The 25,712-nt window shown below is 41.9% G+C and overlaps 2 protein-coding genes across 2 annotated transcripts; both read right to left on the bottom strand.

Annotated features, from left to right (window-relative positions):
• Positions 1 to 450: 450 nt before the first annotated feature.
• vma21 (vacuolar ATPase assembly factor VMA21) lies at positions 451 to 5,087 on the bottom strand. The gene is made up of 3 exons (XM_080466073.1): positions 4,902 to 5,087; positions 4,561 to 4,670; positions 451 to 1,427 (listed from the first exon to the last, which is right to left on the bottom strand). The coding sequence occupies exons 1-3, from the start codon at positions 4,961 to 4,963 to the stop codon at positions 1,288 to 1,290; spliced, it is 312 nt and encodes a 103-aa protein (XP_080322199.1). The 5' UTR covers positions 4,964 to 5,087; the 3' UTR covers positions 451 to 1,287.
• Positions 5,088 to 13,764: 8,677 nt separating this feature from the next.
• On the bottom strand, positions 13,765 to 24,553 carry LOC308111190 (melatonin receptor type 1C-like). Its single transcript, XM_080465996.1, has 2 exons — positions 23,905 to 24,553; positions 13,765 to 15,189 (listed from the first exon to the last, which is right to left on the bottom strand). The coding sequence occupies exons 1-2, from the start codon at positions 24,095 to 24,097 to the stop codon at positions 14,324 to 14,326; spliced, it is 1,059 nt and encodes a 352-aa protein (XP_080322122.1). The 5' UTR covers positions 24,098 to 24,553; the 3' UTR covers positions 13,765 to 14,323.
• Between the last annotated feature and the right edge of the window lie 1,159 nt (positions 24,554 to 25,712).

The following is a 25,712-nucleotide window of genomic DNA, read 5'->3' as shown; positions in this document are numbered from 1 at the left end:
AACCACAAATGATGTGTAACAATAAAAATCACATTATGATCCTCTGGCTTCAAAGAGGCTGGACTAAGTGATATATTTTTATAGTTTTCATTGGAGCATTTTCTTATTGCTTATCAAGACTGCTTCTTTTGGTGACAGCTGAAGTGGCCTCTGTCATAAGACACTGTAACAAATGTATTGTTAACAAAGGACCACACAAAGCCTATACTCGCAAACAATTTGATTTCTGTTTGGCAAGACCAGTGAAATCAGATGGGAGATTGAGTCATGACCTCATGCTCATAACCAGTGTGCTAATCATGCGCAGACCTTATTTTGTTAATATAAAAAGTTAATTCAAGATTTTCTTTCCTATGCAATTCGGTCTAAATCCTCACAGGGCCTTATTGTAAACACACTGGCAAAGGGTTTCACTTCAATTTGGCAAACAAACACAAAACAAATGAAAAATGTAATTTAAAGTTTATTCAAGCAGTGAGTACTTGCATCTGCACCACATCAAAATCTACATTCTCTAACGATTGTTCTACAAAATGGTTTTTTTTGTTTTTTTCTTTAAATACACCTATCCTCATTTGACCTTGCACAAAATACACAACACAAGCGCAGTCAATCAGACGTCAACGTACTTCAAAAGCACTCGCAGATGAATGAGATCCCTTTGAGAACAAGACATCGTGAAGACTTTGTTCCCGAACGCAGCAGGAGAAGTTAAGCACATGAACAGTTTAAACCAACATTGGGGGGTCATTTTTAAATGTGTGACAAAACCAGAAAATGTGAATGACAGAATTACTGATGCAGTCGCACGAATGCTCTGAACGGTCGGACTGTCGACCAAATAAACTCTTCATTTACACACATTTAACATTATACAAGGTGTGTGCGAGCACACGTACACAACGGTCACGGCCCGAGATGTTCCCCAGCCCAACAGACTGTTTAAGATGCAGCACTTCGCGTCGGACAAAGCCCCCTTCAAAGCCGGGGGTCATCTTGGGTTAAATTGGTATTTTCGTGGAGCAAAAGGTAATAAGGTCGCGGGGCGTGGCGACAAAACGCGCCCCGCGGCTTGCACTCCCCCATTCTGAGGAGAATACAGTACTTTTCATGCTCTAACTTTGTGTTAAAGCCTGCGTGTTAACCAGATACTCAGACTTGTCTGGTTTGTAGATGGAGCTGCTGTAAGTGTTGAAGTCCACGATGGAAGGATGGGGGGGGGGGCTCTGTGGATCTCTGCCCGTGTCTGTCTACGTCTCCTCCGGTCTTTGCTGATAAGGACGTGCCTTAATCGTGTTTGCCCTTGCCTTTAGGCGTGCCTTCGTTCCAGGCCACGTAGACAAACAGGGCCAGCACCACATGCACGGCCAGCACGGCCACTATGGCTGCGTAGAAGTAACTGTCGGAGCTCGACATCTTCATCGAACCTGAGAGGGAGACGGAAAGGAGGAGGGTCAGCGAGGACAAGACGACGAGTCACCTGAAAAACTTCCACCGACTCAGAACTGGTTTGAACCACTTTGGGAAAAGAGGAGCACTGGGTAAAGTGACGTGGTAAATATTGATTATACATCAGCCTGTTTTCAATATCTGGCACATCTTCAGTATTACTGTGTGATTTATTTCATTTTCTAAGCAGTCTAAAGAATACACACACACACACACACACGTGAGGATGGGCAGACGTTCCAAGTCAGCTGGATGTTCACTAACTATTGCAGGCAAACAACTGGAAGGACGCACGTTTATCTTTGAGATTTAATGTACAAGATTGGTGAATTAAATACACATGCTCTTTGTCTATAGACTTATCAAAAGGAAATCTGCTCAATAAGGACCAAAATAATGACAAAAGGTCACTGTAGAGCAACACAAAGAACAACTATGTGCTTAAATATCTGAGTTGGGTTACCATTGGTTCTGCCGTTTAGCTGAACTCACTGGCCTGCATTGTCAGTTGATATCAACGCTTCACGTTGCCACGAGCGCACATGTTGGGCCAATACCTTGGGGAGATATTTTTTTTTGGGGGGGGGGGGGGGGGTTCAACCTTCTTGTATACAAATGAAAGCTCACAGGAACTGAAGCAAGAGAGATAATCTAAGCTGCATATCACAGCTGGAATTTGATGGATCGATTCAGTGTTTCTCCACCATGAAAGCACATGGTGTGGCTCTATCCTGAGCATCAAAGGGAGATCGCGGTGTTCCTAAAGACACATACGTCTTTGCACAATCTGTCTTTTGTTTTTAAGCCACAAGGGAATTTCGATCAACCTAAAAACAAATCTGCAGCATAGACTCCCAATGTTGCTGAATCAAGTCAATTATCAACCAACATCGGGGTCATAAAATGCTATTTTATGATTTTTTACGTGACGTATCTGTTGGTTTTTTACTTCATGCGATTGTTCTTGTTGAGTGTGGAGTTGCATATAACACCCTTGTACTTGTTTGCTTGGAATCAGATGGTGCCCACTGGTGAATTTTCATTTAGTTTTTATGATGTCTTGTTTGATTGTCTCTGCCCAAGGATTACACATAGGTATTAATTAGTTGCTAAATCTCGTAAAAAGAATTCTTGTTCGGGTTTTCCCTCTCCATTGCATTGCTTCCTCTCCCTTTCTGGTCCCTAATGTCAATGAATTAAAAAAAAAAAAAAAGAAGAGACATCACATCTGTGTTCATGGTTATCCAACGAACGCCAAAAAGCCGCAAGCTATGTATACAGCCAACAGTGATACATCATTAAAGTTTATCTTTGACATTAACATAGTATTTATCAGTGTTATGGTTCAATATGCTTGACACTAGATATAAAACAAATACAAATTTAATAGGGTGACAAATGTTTAAATGCAAAGATAAAATGAAAACAAGATGAAATCTAAAGACACTATCAATCTTGGTGGCGTGTGGGTTGAATAATGAACAGAAATGTAGAAGAAATACATTTAAAATATGTGGAAAAGAAGCTTGGGGGAAAGTATATGACGCAAGGCTGAGAGTTAAGTTTATTTAATGCACAGTGCATCCGGATAGTATTCACAGCGCTTCACTTTTTCCACATTTTGTTATGTTACAGCCTTATTCCAAAATGGATTAAACTCATTTTTTAATCTTGGAGGTGTCCAAGAATCGGATTCTCACTTTGTCAGAGCTGCAGGGTTCCTCTTTGGAGAGAGGAGAACCTTCCAGAAGGACTACCGTCTCTGCTGTAATCCACCAATCAGGCCTGTATGATAGAGTGGCCAGACGGAAGCCACTCCTTAGTAAAAAGCGCCTGGCAACCTGGAGCTTTCCAAAAGGCACCTGAAGGACTCCCAGACCACGAGAAACAAAATTCTCTGGTCTGATGAGATGAAGACTGAACTCTTTGGTATGAATGCCAGGCTGGGAGGAAACCAGGTACTGTTCACCACCAGGTCAACACCATCCCTACAGTGAAGCATGGTGGTGGCAGCATCATGCTGTCGGGAGTTTTTTTCCGCAGCAGAAACGGCAAGACTAGTCGGCCTGGAGGGAAATATGAATACAGCAATGTACGGAGACATCCTGGATGAAAACCTGCTCCAGAGTGCTCTTCCCCTCAGACTGGGGCGTCGGTTCATCTTTGAACAGGACAACGACCCGAAGCACACGGCCAAGATATCAAAGGAGGCTTCAGGACAACTCTGTGAACGTCCATTAGTGGCCCAGCCAGAGCCCAGTCATGAATGAGATTGAAGATCTCTGGAGAGATCTGGAAATTGCCGTGCACCGACACTTCTGATCCAACCTAATGGAGCTTGAGAGGTGCTGCAAAGTGGAATGGGTCAAAATGCCCAGTGATGGGTGTGCCAAGCTTGTGGCGTCATTTTCAAAAAGACTCAAGGCTTTAATTGCTGCTAAAGGTGCTTCAACAAAGTATTAAGCAAAGGCTGTGAATACTTATGTACATGTGATTTTTTTATTCTTAATAAATTTGCTAAAACATTTTCATGTTGACATTATGAGGTTTTTGTGTGTAGAATTGAAAAGAGACTTTTTTTTTTAATTCATTTTGGAATAAAGCATCCCAAAATGTGGGAAAAGTGAAACGCTGTGAATACTCTGTGGGATGAACCGCATCTCATCAAACACGGGTGTGATAGAAAGTGGTAAAGAGGACTCCAATTTCCTCCCACAGTCCAAAAACATTCATGGAAGGTTAATTTGTGACTCTAAATTGCCCCGAGTTGTAAATGTAAGCATGTGTGGTTGTCTGTCTCTCTGTGTTTGCTTTGTGCTCCAATGTCCTGCGGCCCTGAACAAAATAAAGTGGTACAGAAGATTAATGGATGGATGGAAGATGAATGATCACCAAGAGTGCAATCTAACTGAGCTCAGACCAAATGATTGGGAAGCTGCCTTCAGATGGACTGTGTGATCCTGTTCTGATTGTATTTATTCGTTAAGAGATGGTATTTAAGTGAATAGGTGGATGTGTGTGAGCTTTGGTCTGAATTGACCAAACAAAATAAACACAGAAGAGTACTCACAACGCACCCATTGTGGTGATAAAAACACCACCAAGCCTTACCCTCGAAGATGTAGGCCTTTGACGCAAAGTAAAGTCCAATGGGCAGCGTGACCATGAGGATGGTGAAGAACAGCAGAGTCTTCAGGGCAGAAACCAGGGAGCTCTCATTCCTGCAGGGAAAGCACAACTTCATGAGAAAGGCAGGGAGAAGACAATACAGCGAGAGAGCAGCTCTCCGACATGACGATATTGATGTGAGAACATACGGCAATTAAAAAACAACAACAACAGACTTGTATTTACAGCGTCGCTTGTTCTGCCTCAAGCTTGCAAACGGGATGAGCTAAATGAGCTAGGTGGCTAACGGCAGCTCACAGTGTAATTAAAGACAGTTTTCTCACCCTCTGAAATACGCTGGTGGCACGCCTGAGGCGTCTGGAGATGTTCTGACTGATCCGTCCATTGCTGGGCTGACACGAGGCGAGACGACGACACAGAGAGTCAACAGCTTTTAGTAACAGCTTATGTTGGTGTTTATCCTGTCAATGCTGCACAGCACGCTTCCTGTATGGTCACGGGACCGTCACGTGACGAGACTTGAATGACGCGAGTACCGCGAGATCAGACTTCACGATAGATACGGTAGTAGTAGTAATACTAATACTAATACTAATACTAATACTAATAATACTAATACTAATAATAATAATAATAATAATAATAATAATGATGATGATAATAATAATAATAACATTAACAATAATAATAATAATAATAATAATAATAATAATAATAATAATAATAATAATAATAATAATAATAAAATGGTGTTGTTTTGTTGTTGTTCATGAGCATGTATCTTTGTTACTTTTGCATTATAAAACACAGCAGACCTTACTACTAAATGAAAATGTTTACTCCAATATTGTAAAACAAATCATGATTTTTCCGTGACACCCCCCACCACACACACACACATTATTATAACTTTATGTTCCAAGAAAGAGCTTTTCTTCCTTCTAAAAATGAAATAGAAAATACTTTATTAATAACAGTGAGAAATTCTTTACAGCATTGCTCCACACAGAATAGAATAAACAGAGTAGATTTTAAATATATCAAATAAGACAGAATAAACATTACATAAGTAAATATCTAATATCAATATGTACAAGGCTAACAGGATCTAAACTGGGGTCTGTATCCCTAACTGAACCAGGGTTTGACTCCTTCCCCCAATCTGTCTGTCTGTCTTATCCTTTTCTCTCCTCTATCCCTCACCCCAATGAGCCTGATTCTGCAAAGGTTTCTTCCTGCTTGAGGGAGTTTTTCCTTTCCACAGTTGCTTATGCTTGCCCATGTGGATTTGTTAGGTTTCTCTCTGTAAAAAGCACCTAGAAATGACTGTGTTGTATTTGGTGTTGTTTAAATAAAGTTGAATTGAATTGAATTAATGGGAAAACACAAATGTTATAGACTCTGATGGCCACAGGAAGGGGGGGATCTTCTGTGATGCTCTGTAGTGCACAATGGTAGGATGAGTATGTTACTGACTACTAAAAAGGTATTTTTATTCATATACACTTTGATATAAAAACAGAGACACATTCACCACAAGATATGACTAAAAAAAAGAACATTAACAAAAGTAAGAATACACCTCAAAAGCAGCAAAAAGTTTTATAAAGATAACAATTTAAATCACTGAAATTTAACTGTTGGTGAAGGATAATGGTCCAAAATGTTTCATACTAAAAATTGATAGCAATGCGATCGACAGGACAAATAGGTGTGTCTATATGGGGATAAGATTAAAATTTTTGCTGAAGTGAACAGATAATTATATCTTTAGCTGAAAAAAAAACCAAACCAGAAGAAATTTCTCACCCTGAAAAGCTATGTTGTTTTTCCTGAATAATTTATCTTGTTGATTTGCGCAAACAGACGGCACATCTCCATAGTATGAAGCAGCGGAAGGTAATGCACTATTCACTGGTAGGTCCTCTCAAAATTACAATCGTACCAAGATAAATGTCCACACTAAACTTGCTTATTGTTTGGATTCTTTTCACGTTATCTCCATTTTTCTTTTATTGTTTAACTTGTTAAATGACCTCCCATGGCGTTTCTCTTCGAGTAATGATGTAAAAGGTCTCAGGAAAAATCCTTTCTGCTGCCTTCAGCATTTATGTTTTGACAGATTCACCCAAAAAGTGGTGGCTTTGATGCAAACGCTACTTCAGAAGTAAATAAACAGCTTCATCACCGAGGTGTGATCTTAGTGTGGCGTAATATCTGCTATTGCTAAAATATGTGATTCTCAGTAGAATTCTCAGTTTATTGGACATTTTAATTGGATCTTTTCACTGTACTTTCTTCACAAAGTGCCGGATAATCGAGGCAGAGTGGACGCTTTGGCAGGCCAGCTTTGGTCCGCGTTTTACACCCTTTCAACAACAAGCTTTCAACACAATTTTCCAATGAGTTGTCATTACATCTCCCATAATATAACTTTGAGTAAATAAAAATCCCCAAATTCTTACCAAATTGTAAAATTAAAAATAACCTCTTTTTTTTTTCTCAACACTTAATTAAAATAAAGTTCGTTTTCTACGTGCATTTGTGAAGTCAAATACATTCTGATAGTGTTTTATTGCGATAAAATCTCTTGTTCCAATACACAAGCGTGCCCTCACATGCCCACAGCATGGCCTCTTCCTCCCATTCCCAAACAGGCTCTAAAAATAGCACTAGAAGGGATGGATTGAAATGTGCATGTTCATTATTGAAGGATCATTTGTTGCCATCTAAAATAGGCCGCATCTTTGGAGGAAAGAGCATGACGTGACATAGCAGCAATGTCTTCTGTTGCCCAACGTGCACCTTTCACATGTACCGTATGTGTTTGTGCTGAATAATTCAACACTGCAGAACATTCCTCGTTTAATTGCTGATGTAACGGAGAGTCATTTGGGGCCATTTCGTGCCAACTGTATACATTTAGTGAGGTGGTGTGGGTGCACTGGCTGTGTTTCCGGTGGAAGTCTCCCTCGCTGAGTGTCACGAAGTGGCACTTTCTGCTCTAGTTGGCTTTGTTTTCATGGTCCTGGGCTCTGCAGGTTCCCCCAAAACACATTTAATTTAAATTTAAGACTCTCAAAGGGAACCGGCCAGGAAAACTAAGAATAATTCCGTGATCTGTGTTCACATTGATGTGCTTATTTCAAGCAATTAAATTATGCAATGAATCATAATGTTTTGAAATGTTATGCTAATTAATCCGACAAAGAGCGTCTATTTTTGTGAGATGTTACCGTTTTGATCGTAACATGTGTCCCTTGAGCACAGCGTTTACCAAGACTTAAACTTCAGGGAGTAAAGTGGTTGAAATAAAGGTTGCCACTGGTGTTTTATTGATATTTCGACAACTAAGCAAAATCATTTTTCAAAAAATGTTTGGTTTGTAGCAAGATTTCTTCATCTTGCTTTTCTTGGCGAGGAGAAATCGTTCTCATTGTAAGAGGGTGCACATGACCTTTTGATATTCCAGTGTCATCTAATAATATCAAATTAGGTTGGACAGGTCTTCTTGGTTACGTTGCTCTCTTCAACATCTGGTTCTTCTTCTTTCAGTTGTTCAGCTTTTCAATAAATACTAACAATAAAGCAAGGCTCGGGGCCTCTTCGTCAATGACTTGCACCAGCTTTATTGCTGACAATCGCTGGAGTGTATGACAACGTGTTTTCCTTTTTTTTACACCACGTTACTGTGCTCCTCGTCGTAGATTACCTGTAAAAAAAAATATAGCGGTTGTATAATTCTTTATTCGCCTCTTAAACTCAGCCGAGCCGTGCGTGTTTAGTTAGATGACTCTTCGTTGGAGTTCTGTCACCGATGACTCATACAGTAAATCTTCTGTTCTTCTGGTCTCGATACATAAAACCAGTCAATCAGTGCTCATCATCCTCCATGTTCAACATTGTAACAAAACTGTCAGTCGGACTCATTTGTCTTCACACCCACCGTGTTTATGCTCACCTGGCGTCTTGAGCAAACCTGCCATAAGTTTTCAGCTTTTTTACGGCACCGAGTCGGACACGTTTATTTCGCCGTGTCGCATTTCTGCAGCGGGAGACATCATTTCACCTCACAAAACATACGATAAAAACAGTGATAGGGGTTTGTTTTATGAATGCATCAAATCCGATGTTGGTTTTATGCAGCTTAATGCATTTTTGTTGGATAGTAGCACATTACTTTAGTACATCAAATGAGAATCAATTTTGCATCACATCCGTGTGAATGTAGGTCATTAAGCAAGTCCATTGTTAAAATGAGCAGCTGACAGCTACTATGTTTATGATTACCACAATATCACAATATGTCAAGGTCCTTTTCTACTTTGTTTTTCTTGTTTTGACATTGTCCAGTTCAGGCCAGGCCTTTGGATGTGGAGGTTGATATTCTCCCGCTGCCTGTGTGGGTTTAATTAAGTTTTCCACAATAAAAAAAAAACAAAACGTGTTTGAGGTTGAATGGTTGCCCTAAATGACTCATAGGTGTAATTGTAGTTGTCGGGTTGTGACTTGGCAACCTGAGAGTGTAACCATGTATTGCCACATGGGCTCTCTCACCATGACTTGGATGAAGGTGGAGGATGGATAGATGGATTTATCTATTTATTTTTCGCTCAGGTCTAATGGGTCTGAGTTGAAGACAATTCTCCTTTCAATGTACTACATGGTAAATCCAAGCAGTTCTGTACAATATGAATGTCGGTGGATACAGGACACAATGTGAGCAGTTTCCAGTTCAATACAGGGCAGACACACACCGAAACAGTCTTTAGGATAAGAGTTTACAAAAAAAATGGACACTCGTGGGATGGAAAGAAACCGGACGTCAAATGTCATTATGTCGGTGTGAGGATTAAGCATAAAATAAACACTGACCTCTTTGCATAAACAGGCTAATTGAGTTAGTCCCAATAAAAAATACCATCCCTCAATTCCACTTCATTCCTTATTTTCTTTGGAAACTAAAAGTTAATTAGATGTTTTGTTGCGGCGCTCTTTGGGAATAGACCGTAAACCCCAGACGACAGAGCCAGTGCTACATGCACATGTTCGCCCAGTTACGGTGGGATTATGAATTTTAATAAAACAACCGCTGCAAAAATAGAAGATCGCCGAAGGTCTTGTTCTCAATGGAATAGCAATTTGTATATTTAGTCGATGGGGTCTGTCACCACAAGTTCAGTACACGGTTGTCCTTCCTTGTGCATTCTGACCTTTCAACTCCTGGAAGTATTTCTCATGGCACTCTGTATCTGGATCCTCCGAGCTCAGCCTCTGGCACCGCTTATGTCACCAGTCGTCTTCTATGTCAAAACGCGGAGCCCTCTTCACTCCACACCTGTTGTTTTGACCGGGCGACGTGGCATCCTTCACAAAATATTTAAGGTGTTGTAATGGGGAACTGTTGCTGTAAATGAAGTTTCCACTTGAGACAGGAGTCAGAATTAAAACACGATGAAAATAGTTTGTGCTATTCATAGCTGTATCATATGCTGCATGTACACTTACAGCCAGGGGGAGGGTCATTTGGAGCATTCATTGATGCCAACAAGCGTTTCCCTCTTGTTGTTGCTCACCGATGGAAACGCCAAGTATACAAGACGTTTATCAAAGTAGTGTCGGCTACTGTGAGGTCCTGCTATTGTCAATGAGTTCATTCCAGAAAGAAACAAGAGCAGGATTACATACAGGAGGCAGTACAGGTTTTTCAATTATATTCATAATAAAGGAGACGAGCAAAGGAAACTGTTTCTACATAAACTGTTACAAATTTTGTATAGCGGAGAGAGCTCTGAATGTTTGTGAGCCACACAATAATATATAAATCTGCTTTTACTTTACAGTTTAGGTATATTCATTGGAGGGTCGTGTGGCTCTAACACTTCTCTGCTTGACTATTTGCCTTTCTTTTGAAATATTGGTCTTCTTTATATTTACATTACATTTGTTCTCAATTTGTGACTTTTAAAAGGTAATGAAAATTCTTAAACGCCACTTAATCTTTTTTTTTTTTTTATTATGATTGCTCGTAAAAACATTACAGGAAATAAACTACGCTGATATGAGAAACATATTCCGCTCCCCTGTTAGTATATGACCCCCTCTTCACAAATCACACTTTTTATTTGTATTTTTACTATCTGTGGTTAAATATCAAAATTTATCTTGAGTAACAACGTTTGTCAAAAGAATAAACACAAAGGGACCATAGAAAGGATTTATGATAAAAAAAAATATCTCAATGTTTTTATAAAAAAGTGAATTCATATAATCGATCCCAATTTCGGTTCTTATTGGATTCCTTAACCACACAACACCTAAAAGCCCCTGCTAGGATTGTAACCCACAGCCTATTGGGGCACATCATATGCATGAGAAAACGTGCAACGCTAAACCCGATGCACAAATCCATTAGGAGGCTTGGTAGTTCAGTAGCAGACCCACAGTGAGACCCCACTGCCGTAAAATGCAGTGATGTGCAAGAGCTGTGAAAATTCCTCTGTGCAGAGTCGGATTATGTCTATCTTCTTCCAGCGGGTAAAAGAAGTGGTAGCGTTAGGCCATATAACGCACCAGCGCTCATCTATTTTGTGTTAAGCACATTTGAGGAGGAGTTTTGCTGCTGTGGAAGTGATCTTTATCTCCCACAAATTGTTTCTTTGAGGACTATTGAGCACACATGACACCGGAGAGGGGAAGGAAACAGGGACGCCAACGTGCTGCGAGTATACGGCTCCATGGCCTGAGACAAATTTCAAGTTTATGCCTTGTTGAATCGTGCAATAAATACTCTGTGACACCAAATGAATACTGCACAGCACTGCAGCTGCCTTGTATAAATACACTTTGTGATAATGATGTAATTCACCAGGTGAGGATGAATAATCACCCTCTCATATAGTTAATGTTCTTGCCTCACAGTGAGAATTTCACAGGTTTTAATCTACGTGTGGATATGTCGATTAGACCAATAGCCCAAGTTGCCACAGCCTGTTAAACCATCTACAATACAAGTCAAGAAATAAATATATTATTTTGAAACTTCATTATGAATTTAGGTCCAAAATAACAAGCATTAAAAAATAAAGCATGATGGGAACAAAAACAACAACTCAATGTTCCCCGTCATCATCCCAACCTCGCCCACCCTCCACGCGCCATGATTTTTCTCTCAGTTACATAGAAGCACCATAGCAAACACAAATAATAGAGCTGGACGTAACAGGAAAACGGGGAAAACCCTTCTCGGAAACACAATGTAACTCACAGTGAGAAAAAACACCACGTGAAATCAGCAAAATAAAGCGGTGAGTTATGATGGATCTTATGGTGCGGGGCAGCTTGGATAGCTCACGCTGTCCTTGAACATAAATGTAAGAAAAATGTCTTCACAAGCCATTGCCCTTCATATTAAATCACCAGCAAACTGACAGACAGAGTGGAGGTGAACCCGCTTCAGTGATTCTCCCTGAAATGTGTTTTGGGTTCACAGCTATGCCACAGATTCCTCCTTCGGTACTGTCCACACAGTCATTAAAACAAACAAACAAAAGTAAATTGAGACATTATGGCTTTAATGGGAAGTTGTGCACCGACCCTTTCTTCCTCTGTCCTTTTGGAACGGACAGATAACACATCCAATTTTCTTTGGTAGTGAGGATTGACACAATGGGTCAATTAGTGAGGCAGTGAGTATTTTGGGGGGAAACTCACAGAAAGAGCCAGACAAGCAGTTTCCAAGTGCCTCTTGTTTGTATGTTATGATAAATTAACTATTTCCTGGTTTAAAAAAAGCTTTCCTAAATATTTTAATAGTGTTCTGAGCTGAGTTGGCAGGCAGACCGGTGAATAAAACCTACAGGTGGAAAGAGGAAAACGGGTTGAAAAATGAGAGAGCGGGAAGTGGAAGGTGAGACGACGAGTAGGAAGGGCGACCCAGCCATCCGTCTGTGGCTCTTTGGTGCGGTAGAATTGACGCTGTCATTTTCCCTCAAGCTGCTTTAGCCACTCATCTATAGCTGACCGTGCTCTGGCATGTGGGGCTGCTGCTTCCTTCCACATCAGAGGCGCCCGCTCGCAAGCAGCCGAATTGAACTGTTTTGTGCCGTTCGGTTGCGCCGCGACTTGGCGGCACCTGACTCTGTGAGACAGCTCCAGTCGCTGTGCCGCTGAGCCAAGGCTCTTCATGGATGCATCTCTAATCATTCGCTGATGGCTTAATTTAGTCAGACGTCAGGCGGCCTCTCCTGGTCGTAGCTGCAGCCGAGCGTGGCAGAATACGCAAATACGGCGACATATCTGTGTGTGTGTGTGTGTGAGTGTAAATTATCATGAGTTTGAAAAAATTCCCCAATTAGACACTTGCGGTCTCATCAGAATGTGTCCCGTCGACATCTCGGTGTCTCCTCCTTTGAGGTGAGCTGATGGCAGTTCGTTTGGAGGAAGTTACGCTGGGAGGCTGTCAGCGCTCATCCCGGGGAGGGTGACATGCGCCCAGGCACACTTGCACAATCACAAAATTACATCTCTCCTCCCCTGATGCATATCATGTCCCCCAGACATTTAATAAACAACAAGTTCGTTCTGTTTGTCTTCCGTTCATCCCCTTTTCACAAATGAGCAGATTCCTGAATCAATCAGGGTTTAAAAGGCAATGCCTCGGGCTTTGGTCAGCTTATCCCGACATGCACGCAAGAGGAAGAGTTTAAAGGCAGTTTTCTTAAAATTGACTAAAAACAGTGAATAAAATCGATTGTGCAAGCGACAAGGGGTGCATTTTTCTTTGATACACAAAGCCTACAATCAGTTGCTTTTTTCCTTGTTGGATTGAGACAGAAGCAGCAGCTTCCACAATCTTCCCTGTGTCTTCACACAGTGTGTTGTGGGAGCATCACTGCTCAGAAGACAAGCCCAAGGGCGAAACAGCAACATGGTACATTAGTGAGTTGACAGTGAAAAAGAGCCTGAGATATTTTCCCAGCCACCAAAGATGAAATTCAAACCTCAGAGACAGCTTTTCACTGAAGCCGAAATATGTTTCAAAGTTGGCACCTTCCCCAGTTTAAATACTCAAAATTCCAAATATTAGCGAAGGATTATGTTGAAGTGATTCAAGCTGTGAATGAAAGTGCTTTCAGTTTAAATCTGAGATCACATGTCACACTAAAAGAAAACAACAAATATGGAGGCTTTTCATCATTAATACTGTATTTAAGAGTCCCGAGACACAGCGGCGATAAAAAAACAAACAAAACAAAAAAACATTTACTTTATTTCCACTATGTTGCAGATGAACTCATAATTGATATGTGCAAATATGCAGAGTAATTCTCATGCACATGATGTACACATGCTGTGACGTGGCTTGATAGTTAAAGTCTCTCACCCTTGAAAAAAAAAAAAGAAAAGGCCGTACGATTTTGTGTCGACTGTCCCTGTGGAGGATTTCTCAAGATAATTTTTGCCTCTGATCATGAGCCGGACTGGTTGCTAACTTATTACTGGACTGTTTTTTTTTTTGGTTTTTTTCTTCCCCACTCAGCTTCTTAACCAATTCATACAGGCCTGTCACTGAGTGGAGTGTGAAAGAGGGCAGTGTAGAACATAAAGCATTGGTGATACAAGCAACAGAACAGCACAAGTGTCCTTCTTCAAGAGTGGCAGTATCCTTTAAGACACAGATTTCAAACACATGTTGAAAAGGCACTGGGTCAATCATGGCACACTCCCCCAGTAAAACACAAGTTTAGACATCTATCTCTGCTACGTTGTTGTTTGTCACAGCCGGCGAGGGCTTGCTCTTCAGCCCCTCGGTGGCACACCTGGAGGTTTCTATGAGGAGCAAACGAGGGATGCAGAGAGCGAGGAGGATCGTCTTGTACTCTTTGCGAAAGTTCTGGTTTAGTAACCCGTAGATGATGGCGTTGAGGCAGCTGTTGAAGTACGCCATGAAGTAGCTTGTGACGAAAAGCCACTCGGGTATGTTGGGTGCGACCTTGGCGGGGTTTATAGCTACAGCCAGGCCGATGAGGTTCAGCGGAGCCCAGCACACAGCGAACAACACAAACACCATGAACATAGTCAGGAAGTTCCTCACGTCGCTCGGTTTCAGTTTGGTCCTTTGCTCCGGCTTCACTCGGTGTTTCACCTGAATCACAAGCACCCAAATCCTCAGGTAGCAGTAAGAAACCACCAGCAGCGGGATCAGGAAGTGAATCACCACCACTGAGATGGTGTAATACGAGCTGACCGTCTGGGCAAAAGTGCAGGAGTAGATGCGAGGGTCGTACTGCAGCGAGCCCACGAAGAAGTTGGGCACTGTGGCGAGGGCGGTGAGCAGCCAGGTGAGCCCCAGGTAGCAGCAGGTGTTCCTCAGGCTGTACAGACGGTCGTAGTGGAGGCTGTGGCAGATGTAGCAGTAGCGGTTGATGGCGATGGCCGTGATGTTGAAAATGGAGCCGATGACGCTCAGCCCCATGATGAAGCCACTGGCCTGGCAGTGCAGGTCTCCCATGGTCCAGTCATTGTGGACAATCGCGGTCAGGACCAGAGGGTAGGGGTACAGCGCCACCACCAGGTCGGCCACCGACAAGCTCACCACAAAGATGTTTCCTGAAGGAACAGAGTCAAGGATTAAACATAGTGAATCACTTTTACAATGAAATGCTGCACGCATAGAAATCCAAACGTCTTCATACAAACCAGATCACCTCGCGAGCGCCATCCCACAATGCAAAGCAAAAAAAAATCTGGATTTTTTTATTTTTTTTTGCAGTAAACAAATATGTACATCCCCCTGCTGACTGGTTATAGATTTTACGCCATGAACAACTGAAATCTACCAAAAATGAGCATTTGCAATAATGTATAGCAAAAAAACTGTACAACGTTAACCATGAAACCATCAGATTAAAAATGCCCATTTCAAGTGAAATCCTCAAAACAGTTGGATAGAAGCTTGCAAATGTCGCCTCAGAATACTGCAGATAAACTTCACATAATAACTTGCATGCTGCTTGTGTCACACACGCCATGCTACATCTGTCTGTGTTGTTATCATCGGTTTTGACCCCGACGCCAACTGAAAGATAATTACCATCTACACCGCTCCTGAAAGAAGACACCAATGCTCTTGGATAAATTCTTTGGAATGAACTGGGTCACTTTGACTTTGACTTATCTATTATAAAAGAAGGACTGTGTTGTTTCCTCTGTAGCTAATTTTAAGACATGCTTGTTAAGTTGTCTGCACATGCTGGTGGTAGTCTGTTTATCTGTCTGCCGAGTTTAATCCCAGATTGAAGTCTCGAATAAATGTTTGATTATTGGATTTGACAAAGATATCTGATAATCTCCTGTCTTTCTTAGTGTCATTCTATCCTTTAGTAATGAGTTGTAACATTCGGAACAAAAGTTATCCTTGACTTGTCAAAGCGTTACAGCGAAGCCCGGGCTGGTGGGCACAATCGCACAATCTCCTTTTGACACCTCAGAGCGGGCATATCCTCCGGACCCTCCTGAGATCTCTGGATGGATAGTGTAGTGGCACTTTGCTCTCTTGCCTCACAGTGACAACCATGGTTGGATTCCAGCCTCTGTGGAGTCTGCAATTTTCTTCACAAAAATTGCCAGTGGCGATGATTGTGTGGTTGTCTCTCCGAGTTGACCCTGCCACTGACGGGTGAGCGGTTCAGGGTGTCGCCTGCCTTTCACGCTGAGCTGGCTGGTGTAAGCCGCAGCTCTTCTCGACCCCAATATGGAAGATTGAGGCCTGGGTAAAATCACATGCCTTCATCTTAGAGGTCAGCGTTCACATACCTCTGAAAACACATCGGATCACCTGTTATCCAATAAATCCAACCTAACGTTAATGTTTGGTGACGATAAAAAAGACATAATCAATGTTATTCACTTCAGCTATCAGAAGTTCTCCATTATTATGTCTGTGTCTAATCCCAGCTCTTCTTCTGGAGACTGGGCTGTCTCGGCAGATTCATGGTTTTCATCAAAACACCAGTTTATGCATGAATGACTATGACATAAATAGTCATATCCGCCTCAGGGATGAATCCTAATGTATCTGTTGATCTTCCGACTTTTCATTGAGCAGCAATAAGAGCATGAAAAAAAATACTTATGTTCAGATTCATACATATCTAATAAAATCCATTGGGTAAATGTGTCCACCCACATAAACCGTTCAGATATTTCTGTACGGTTCTGTGTGTGTGTGTGTGTGTGTGTGTGTGTGTGTGTGTGTGTGTGTGTGTGTGTGTGTGTGTGTGTGTGTGTGTGTGTGTGCGTCTCTCGTTTCTGGGCGTGTTTATGCTAATACAACATTCTAATCGTACGTTTCTTGTTTTAAAGCGTCATTGCCCGAGAGAACAGACAGTGCTACACTTGGAAGACACGACATTAAGCACATAAACCCAGGACATGGCTGATTTTAGAGTCAGATTACGTCCAAACAATTTCCTGTCCTCCTGAGATCGGAGACGATGCTGGTTTGACACTGGAGCTCCTCAGAAGACATGAATGATAGAAAATGACGTCTATTGTTAAAGTGCAGCTGTGCTGGGTGGGAGGAAGAAAAATATAAATCAATTTGTAATGTTCTGTCCGATAAGATAAATACACGATTGAATTAGTCCTTTGCGAAATAAGCATTAGTGTCCCATAAGGTTTTTCTAGATGTTGTGCAATACACTGCTACACATTTTATCTGAAGGACTCTCCACATGGACTTTGCGTACACTGCCTGAATGAAATAAAATACCTTCGTGTAGATTTAATGTTCTATATCATTGCGGTGATTGACAACACAATCGTCTGAAAATAAGATTAGGATCTGTCTTGACCATGGCCCAACAATCAATTTCTCATGTACAATTGCGTCACTGAATGAACTATAAGTAAATAACCTTTCTGGGAATACGCGTTAAGTGTCTCACTCTAAACAATGTTTTGTGTCCGACTTTAAGGTGATTCCAGGGTTCGTATAATATAAACAACCCCTCTGAAGCTGAAATGTGAAGGCACAAGGCTCCAGCTCTGGCAGACAGCAGCTGAAACAACAGCGATGATTGGCAGATATGATGAGGGTGGATTTAAAACACATGTTGGCCATCAATCCTCACCATTCAAAGTATGTTATAATCCCCGCACCCCTGAGACAGCACAACTACAGTGTGTTGTTTAGCAACCAATCTAATTTTAATTTTCCTGCCTGATTCATTATTGTCATCTTACAACGTTAGAAACACCAGCGTATTACAATCTATCCAGTGGTCCAATTCTGAGGGATGTTAGTTGTTTGTTTTTTTTTAAGAAAAAAAATCAAAAATCAAAATCAAATGTTGAGTTCACGTTGTTTCCACCGATATGGCTATTCGCTCTTCGTTACCACAGCAGCACGGGCCAGCTCCGAAGCCTGCTGAGATAAAAATAAAAGCATTTGTTCTTCATCCCCGAGTCAGCTCAGTGGGCAAATCTGTCAGATTGTATTTGTGATGCTTCCTGTGCTCGCTGTGTGCATTTGTCATTGTGCAGAGGTTTGATTCCTCGCTGACATCATACGCGTCAGTGCTATCATGTGTGCTGGCTGGACAGAGGCATGCTCCAGCCTCACTGCTCTCTCTGGCTGAACCCTCTCTCGCACTTATCGTCAGGAGGATGAGGTAAGTGCTAAACCACGGCTGAGAGGTTTGTTGCGACGCAGCCAGATGACTGACTTTCTTTTGTTGGCATCCATTATTAAAACACTGGACTCAAAGTTATCCCCCCCCCCCCTTAATTGACCGACTTGGCCGGCCTGATTCTCATCACACCCAAATGCAGCGCATTGAAACAATTAGTCTTTTAGTGTGAGACAACCAACCAACATAAATATTGTCTCGCCTACGAGAATAGAGTCGTGGCTGTGGCCATGTCTCGGAGTGATTATTATGTAAAGCGCTTTAGGGCGATTTGCGTGATCAACCGTTTGCGCTGCACGAATAATGGATTCATTATTTGCGCAAACTTCCATCGGTCGTAATGCCCCAGCCCTAAAACCTGACCGTAGCCCTCAGCGCTGCGCGACTGACCGACGCAAAGCAGTAAGGGGAGGCAGGGTTTGGGCCAATGTTTTAATAATGGATGCCAACAAAAGAAAAGTCCGTCATCGGGCCGTGCGTGTGAGTCGCATAAAGCTCAGCTTGAATGTTGAAGGCTTACAGGCCTTTAGGGACAGCTGACACGCAGCCTTTAACTTCTGTGGCACCACCATCTGACTTTACAGTTTCTTCAGAAAGAATCGTTTTGCCAAGGAAAATGTTGGACTTAATCAAAGACTCTCCAGGAAGTCGAACAACATCCTGCTGTATTCCTCCAGCGTACCCCCCCCCTGTGGCATACGCCACAAAATGAAACATAAATCAAAAAAGAGCAACGAAATTGTATGGTGGAAACAAGCACTCGATATACATTAAAACTAGAACTGTGTATGACATTGTCCCTTCTGAAATCAGATGTGATTTGCCAGTGGGAAAAGTGGGGTATCCACCCTTCCCCTGGTCCATGTATCCCCTCCATTGCTGATCTATTTTTGGAACAGGGTGGGATAACGTCTGCCTCCCTCTCAGACTGATTATCCTACGCCAGCAGGCCAGACAAACACAATAAATATTTGTCCTTTAAAAACTCAATAAACCAGGGCTGCCAGCTCTCATGCATTGAGAGTGAAACTGTGAATATTTACCGTAAGATCACACAATAATCTCAATCCAAGCAGCAACTATTTCTTGAGGCTTTTTACATTAAAATCGAAAGTCAGGTAGGTTAATTCTAGTTTGTTTTATGATTTTAATGTGTTCTTTAGATTTACAACACTTTCAGATATAAAAAAAATAAAATGTGTGTTTTAATGAAATAAATGTAAATGAGAATGCAAAAAAGAAGAAAAAAACGAACCAACCTGTCAGACAGAATCTAAGCTGGCTCCAAAATTGCAACCTGAATATGTGTTAAACTGCGTGCTGCATGCGCAGTATTGTCGTATTTTTGGCACATTGCTTCATTTCAGATGAATTGCTTTAAACAGTTAAAAGAACAATGTGGGAAGTAAAAAAGGACTTATGCTGGAGCAGGAATGGGTGCATAATAAAGCCGTGAGTGAATGGAATAAACAAGCAGGAACAACAAAACAAAAGCCTGCCAGCCCGGTTGGTTTTCGCATGGCTGTGTGCACAGGAGAATCTCAGGGGCTTATGTTCTTCTGTCAAAACCCACAGTCTGCATCTTCTCACTCGCACCACACACCCTGGAAACGTGATGTACTACGCTTTGATTCACCCGGCTAAATTTATACACCTTTAAAAGGGAAGATGAATTCAAAACAATTGTGTGGGAGGGCTGGCTTCTTTCGAATCCAGCTGAATGTCAGCCGCACGAGGATTACTACTACAAGTCCATATCCCAAATTAGTTCGCATCGGACTTAGTCATGTTATCATGAATAAGCAAGAAAAACCTTTGGGCAAGGGCATTAGCACTGATGAATTAGTAGTGACGACTTCATGAACTCGTGTTCAAGGGGCCAGAGGATTTTTCTTCTTTTTTTTTTCCTCAGAAGTTTAACATTAAACTGACATGAGTTGCCTTTTGGTGACGAGGCTTTGCTACGAGCTTGGCCCAAAACATCATTGCGATCAGACGGCCTTCCACCAATCGGACCCCCACAACGCATCCCACCCGTGTCTGAGGAAATAAGACTCACTGGTCCTGAGAGTGCAAGAGCGTCTCGCTTGCTCAGCGTCATCCCGGAAAGGCAGGAGGAATACGCTAGTTTCGGCAAAGCTATTCCTCACACTCCATGCAAGATTGCATGTTTCACGTATGTTTTGGTCAAATCGTTTGGTAAGAGAGAGGGAGATGCTTCATCGTAGTGTGCTGCAAGCTGGAAGTCTGATTCCCTCACTAAGTCCACAAGTAGCCGTCCTCTCTGTCTTCGTGAATACTCCAGTTTTTTGAGGTTTTAGTGATAACTGTACAGTGTCCGAGGGGATGTAACGCATGATTAAACACAACCCAAGTCCATCCTCAGCTCCACACACACACACACACACACACAACATGACCCACAGCTCCTGATACGGTGGCACAAACTACACACACATGCGCACACGGACGTACTCGTCCATTCTGCCCTCCATCTGCTCGCCTTCGTCCCTTTCTTTTTCTGTTCCTCTGTCTCTCTCATGGGTACATTTTGTTTGAGTATTTTTAGTATGGTTAACCCCTCTGGGAAACTCTAGTGTTAACACCCTATTGGCAGTGCTATAGTGGCATGCTGTACAATTTTGAAGTGAAAAAAATCCTATTAAATGTGCATGTGGTATTTTTTTTTTGGGGGGGGGGGGGGGGGTGGTTGAGCGGTGGATAGTGGACAGATATATGGAAGCAGCAGACAAATCCAGTGTTTTGAAGTGAAGCAGAGCAGAAAGGTCCTGCTGTTGTGTTGGAGGAGGGAAGCCAGCGGTCTGACTGATGTGTAGTAGAGAGAGGAGACGGGACGTGACTGACTCAGTGTATTTCGACAAAAACATGATTCTGAGTGTGAGTTCTGCTTCTAGAAATCAGAGATTGTAGCTCGTGAGGGCCTGGGTAATGATTTCGTATTATACTGCACCGCTCAGCCCTTCGCAAAACAGCCATCAAGCACAGAACCAATTTCTTATTCATATTTTTTAATTTTTTAATTTTTTTTATGGCAGACAGATCTTCCGTAGCTGTTGGGATTTCTGTAGCTGTGTCAACGCTTTCTTTAGTGGAAACTCTGCGTGATTAAACTTTCATACAAAGGAAGCCAAAGCTATAAATAGCTCGTTAGGAACTGCAAGGATATTGTTGACAGGCGAACAGTAGTAGCAATATCAGTCGCTTAAGGACACACTTAAAAAGAGTTTTGGGATGGTATCTGCGCTGCCGCTTCAGATTCAGGACACCCGGAAACTCTGTGGCGGACTCTCGTGTGCGCGGATCTGTCACTCAGTCCAGTTAGCGTAGGAGACAGTGACACAAGGTCTGCAATCAGCGCAGTGTCCACAGTTGACCAGCACCAAGTTAGTTGGACGTTTGAACAGACCACTCAACTGTGTCATTTTCGCAAACTCGATAATCGAATTATTCTCCGGGCCCCTAAACTTCTCGCCAAACTGCTTTTGGCTCACGAACACGCTGGATGCCTTACGTAATGTATTTGAAATTGTAATTAAAAGCTCATTACTGCAAACATTCACTGACCTAATGCTGCTGCCTCATTAGCATTATGTTGTGATCAGAGAGTTTCGCTGAGCATGAAGCTCTCCCGGGCTTTTCACTATGGAGCTGCTGGGTGTAGTGACCATCGTGCATGCTCTTTGTTCATGCGGGACCTTCAAGTTCAAAGTGCAACACAGCAGTGTGCTGTTCTGCTCCGTGCTTTTCACAACACAAAATCATGAGATTTAGTCATGTAATTAAAAATGTTCATCTTTGTTTATTGTGATTGGGGAATAGAATATGCCCTATGTGGTTTACAGCTCTTCTTGTGTCATTAGCCCTGCAGGGCGGCAGTAATATTGCTCAGACTGTCCTGTGACCGCTTCGTCTAGTCTTTCTCTTGTCGCTGCTGAAGTTTATCTGGTCCGACAATACTGACTATAAGAGCATGCAACAGTCTGTTGCTTTATGTGGGGCATGAACTCAATCACAATCACAATCACCAACACACTCACACACACTGGGTGAATGTTAACTGCATATGTCCAGGGACCGAGCGGGAACTCAGTAGTTCGTCATGTTTATTTCTTATACCCAAAGAAATCTTATTGCTTTATTATATTATTTTAGTTTTTGACACTAAAGTGTAATTATGAAGTCTTACTATTTTAAAATGTCGCTGTTGTTTCAGGAAAAAGCCTTCAGACACAAAAAGATCAAATTATGTTATAATATATTTTTTTTAAGCTTGGAAAGCTTAACCAACAACGAGATAATAAAGCTCTTTACATTTTACATTCCTTGAAAAACCAAGAATGTTTATCATTGATGTTATCCACCTCTGTCAGGGTATAACTGCAGCCTGAAACCTAAACCGTATGAGCTTCACTACACTGACAACTCTTTAAGTAAAAGAGTTAAAATTCGTTTAACTTATTAAATTAAGATCATTTCATAGACAGCTTTTTTGATTGTGTGTCCCATACATTTGTAAAAGTGAATGTCGCAACGCAAAGTTTACTGAATCTGGGACATCTTGATTTTTCTTATTGTTATTTGTGGTAATTGTGTACAAAATACAATAAAAATGTACATAAATTCTTTGCCAAGTCATTTGTTGTAGAGATCAGATTCTGTTAATGCATGTTTCACATTGCCCCTTGTTGGATCTAAAATCTTAATACACAAACAAGAAAAACAGAACACGTGAAAGCCAGACAAGCCTGAGGATGTATATTTAAAGTTTTATCTAAAAATATCCTATAAACACTAATTCAGTTTCAGGTGCCTTTCACTTTATAATCTTGATGTAACACAATAGATGTGAATTTCAAAATCAATTAAGGTAGTGGGAATAAAAGGAGCTCGGTGGCCATTTGAAAACCACTGGAAAGCCGTGTTAAAGGTGGCAATAGATTGATGATACTATATCTTTACTATGACAAATGCCATGAAGGAGACCATAACACATATTTTTCTCCACCTTCTCTCTGCTGTCAGGTGGCTTCAAGTGTAGCAGGATGAAATATGATGTAGTGTTTGACATAAAGCATGTGCAAAATGACACAGGAGGTTTCCAGGAGGTATATAGCAGTGTCTCTCACCTTGGCTGCTCATGGAACACCACTACGTGATGATATAAGAAGTGATGCGATTTATCTGGGACGGGAATCCAAGGATAGAGCGAGATGGAGGGAAGAGGGTGCCATTATTTATGAAGAAATATGAAGTCAGATATCCAAGCCTGTGGAGACCCCGCTCACACGAGAAAGCAGCCCGATTGTCAAATAAGAGGGTCACACAATAGATTACATAATTATTGTCATGAATGGAGAGAGAGGAAGAAACTTGGATCTCACGTGCCTGTCATTGATAAAAGAGTGGTGTTTCTATGAATAGAGTCAGTTCTGGAAGAGAGGTATGTCCCGAAAAATGAAATCTCAAAATATATTTCTAAACGACTGAAAGAACGATGTTCTGATGTTTACATGCGTTTGTTGTGCACTATCACGAAAACATTAACCATTATTTACTGGAAACACAGCGACAGGTCCGGAACACCTTTTCGCCAATTATACGCGCCTCTCACCTGCATTCCTGAGCTTTTTGTTCCTGTACACGGACAGGATCACGAGGACATTGCCCAGGATGTCTACCACGATGGTGAAGATCAGCACGCTGGCCAGCGCAGTGGACAGTCCAGGAGAGGAAGCGCTCAGCCCGGGGTCGCTCTCATTCCGCAAATAGTTCGACCCGTTCACATCCTCCACCTCTAAATCCATCTCCTCTCAGGACGCAGCGCCCATGGTGGGGATACTCCAATATTGAGCTCTCTCTCTCACACACATACGCAAAAAACAAAAAACAAAAAACAAAAAAAAAAAAGGGAAAATCAAAAATTCAAAAGGACTTTAAGAAGGAGATAGTCTTGAACTTCCTGGGACCTCACTCCTCCTCCGCGTGTGGAGCAGCGGGAGGATGCGAACCATGTCATGCTCGTAGGAAGAAGAGAATTACATTTTACGCACGCGGGGACGTGTGGGGAGAGAATTCCTAAAGTGAAAACGAGGTGAAAATCTCGTATTTCAGTGCGGTCCTCAGGAGCCGCCAAAGCTCCTGCCGCGCGCTGCTCCATTGTGACAGGAGCGCTCGTCCACAAGGCATGCGAGCGCTCTCCTGTGCGTAATGGAAACGCGAGGAAGCGAGGCTCATACTCCAAAGAGTCTCCTGTTGACTCTGAGAGCACTGATCAACACGGCAGGCAGTAACAAATCGAAGCGTAGAAATTAGTCTTAAGTTTAAGAGAGCGAGCTGTTTAAAACTAAAAATAACCTGGCGTGCGGGGGCCCCTTCACTGGACTACTCTCATTAGGCATCTCGTGATCAGAGTCTATGTGGGGTTGTGTTTGGCATCGTGGCAAGGATAGTGTCAAGCTCTTATAAAGCTCTGGAGTTTATGACTGTGGCATTAAAAAACTTGTCACAGTTGGCTGTGTAGCCAATCTTCATTAAAAAGAGGGCGCCTCCTTTTGCGCATGAGGATGGCGCCTTCATGTGACCAATACCGACTGTCACAGTGGAAAATAAACCAATATAGAGAAGAGGGGCAAAAAAAGGTTAATGTGTTACAATTAAGAATACCATTCCAGACTGGGAATTTCTGCTGTGATGTAAACCTTTACATTATGGCAATTGGCACTTTTGAAATTGCAAAGCGTGACGCCTTTTAAGCATAAAAGAAAATATATCAAAAGAGGTCAGATTGAATTAACTCATCATTTGTAGAAAAACGCTCTGTAATTGAGCCAGCTGGCGGGGAGAGTAATGATGTCAGTGTGGTCTCACCAAAAGCTCACATCTTGATTGAGCTGACTGAGGCAACCTGAAACCCAGACACCGAGTTTACAAGAAGCCTGGGGAGGTGATATATATTTTAAAGGGGTATTAAGATTTTACAAGCTGACACATGAGAACTTTGGCAATGATTTATGCAATCTGAAACGAATCAGCATAATTTATCTGATATCAAAGCTGTAGCTGATTAAATTTGCTAGAAGAACCATTACACTCTAAAACAGCTTATTTTCTTCTTCTTTTTATTGCATTTATTTTATTTATTTTTTGCTTGACCTGGAGCGGTGGTGAGCCAGATAGCGTCTTTGGTTTGAGTGGGTCTTTCTGTGCAGAGTTTGCATGTTCTACTGGTGGTTGACCCTCTCTGAATACTCCATTATCAAGTTTAAAAAGGAAACAGGGGGAGGAGGGGAGGGGAATGAAATTGACTGATCCAGAGAAAAGCTCCAATATGTTCTGTATCATATGAGCATAACATTGTGATCACTATGACATGCATTGACAACTTTAGCAGCTGGACATGTAAAATATTCGATAAAAATT

The sequence above is a fragment of the Lipophrys pholis genome, assembly GCF_963383615.2.
Source record: "Lipophrys pholis genome assembly, chromosome: 6".
Lineage (NCBI taxonomy): Eukaryota > Metazoa > Chordata > Actinopteri > Blenniiformes > Blenniidae > Lipophrys > Lipophrys pholis.
Note: the sequence above shows the minus strand (reverse complement) of the source record. Positions and strands in the feature narration are given on the sequence as shown.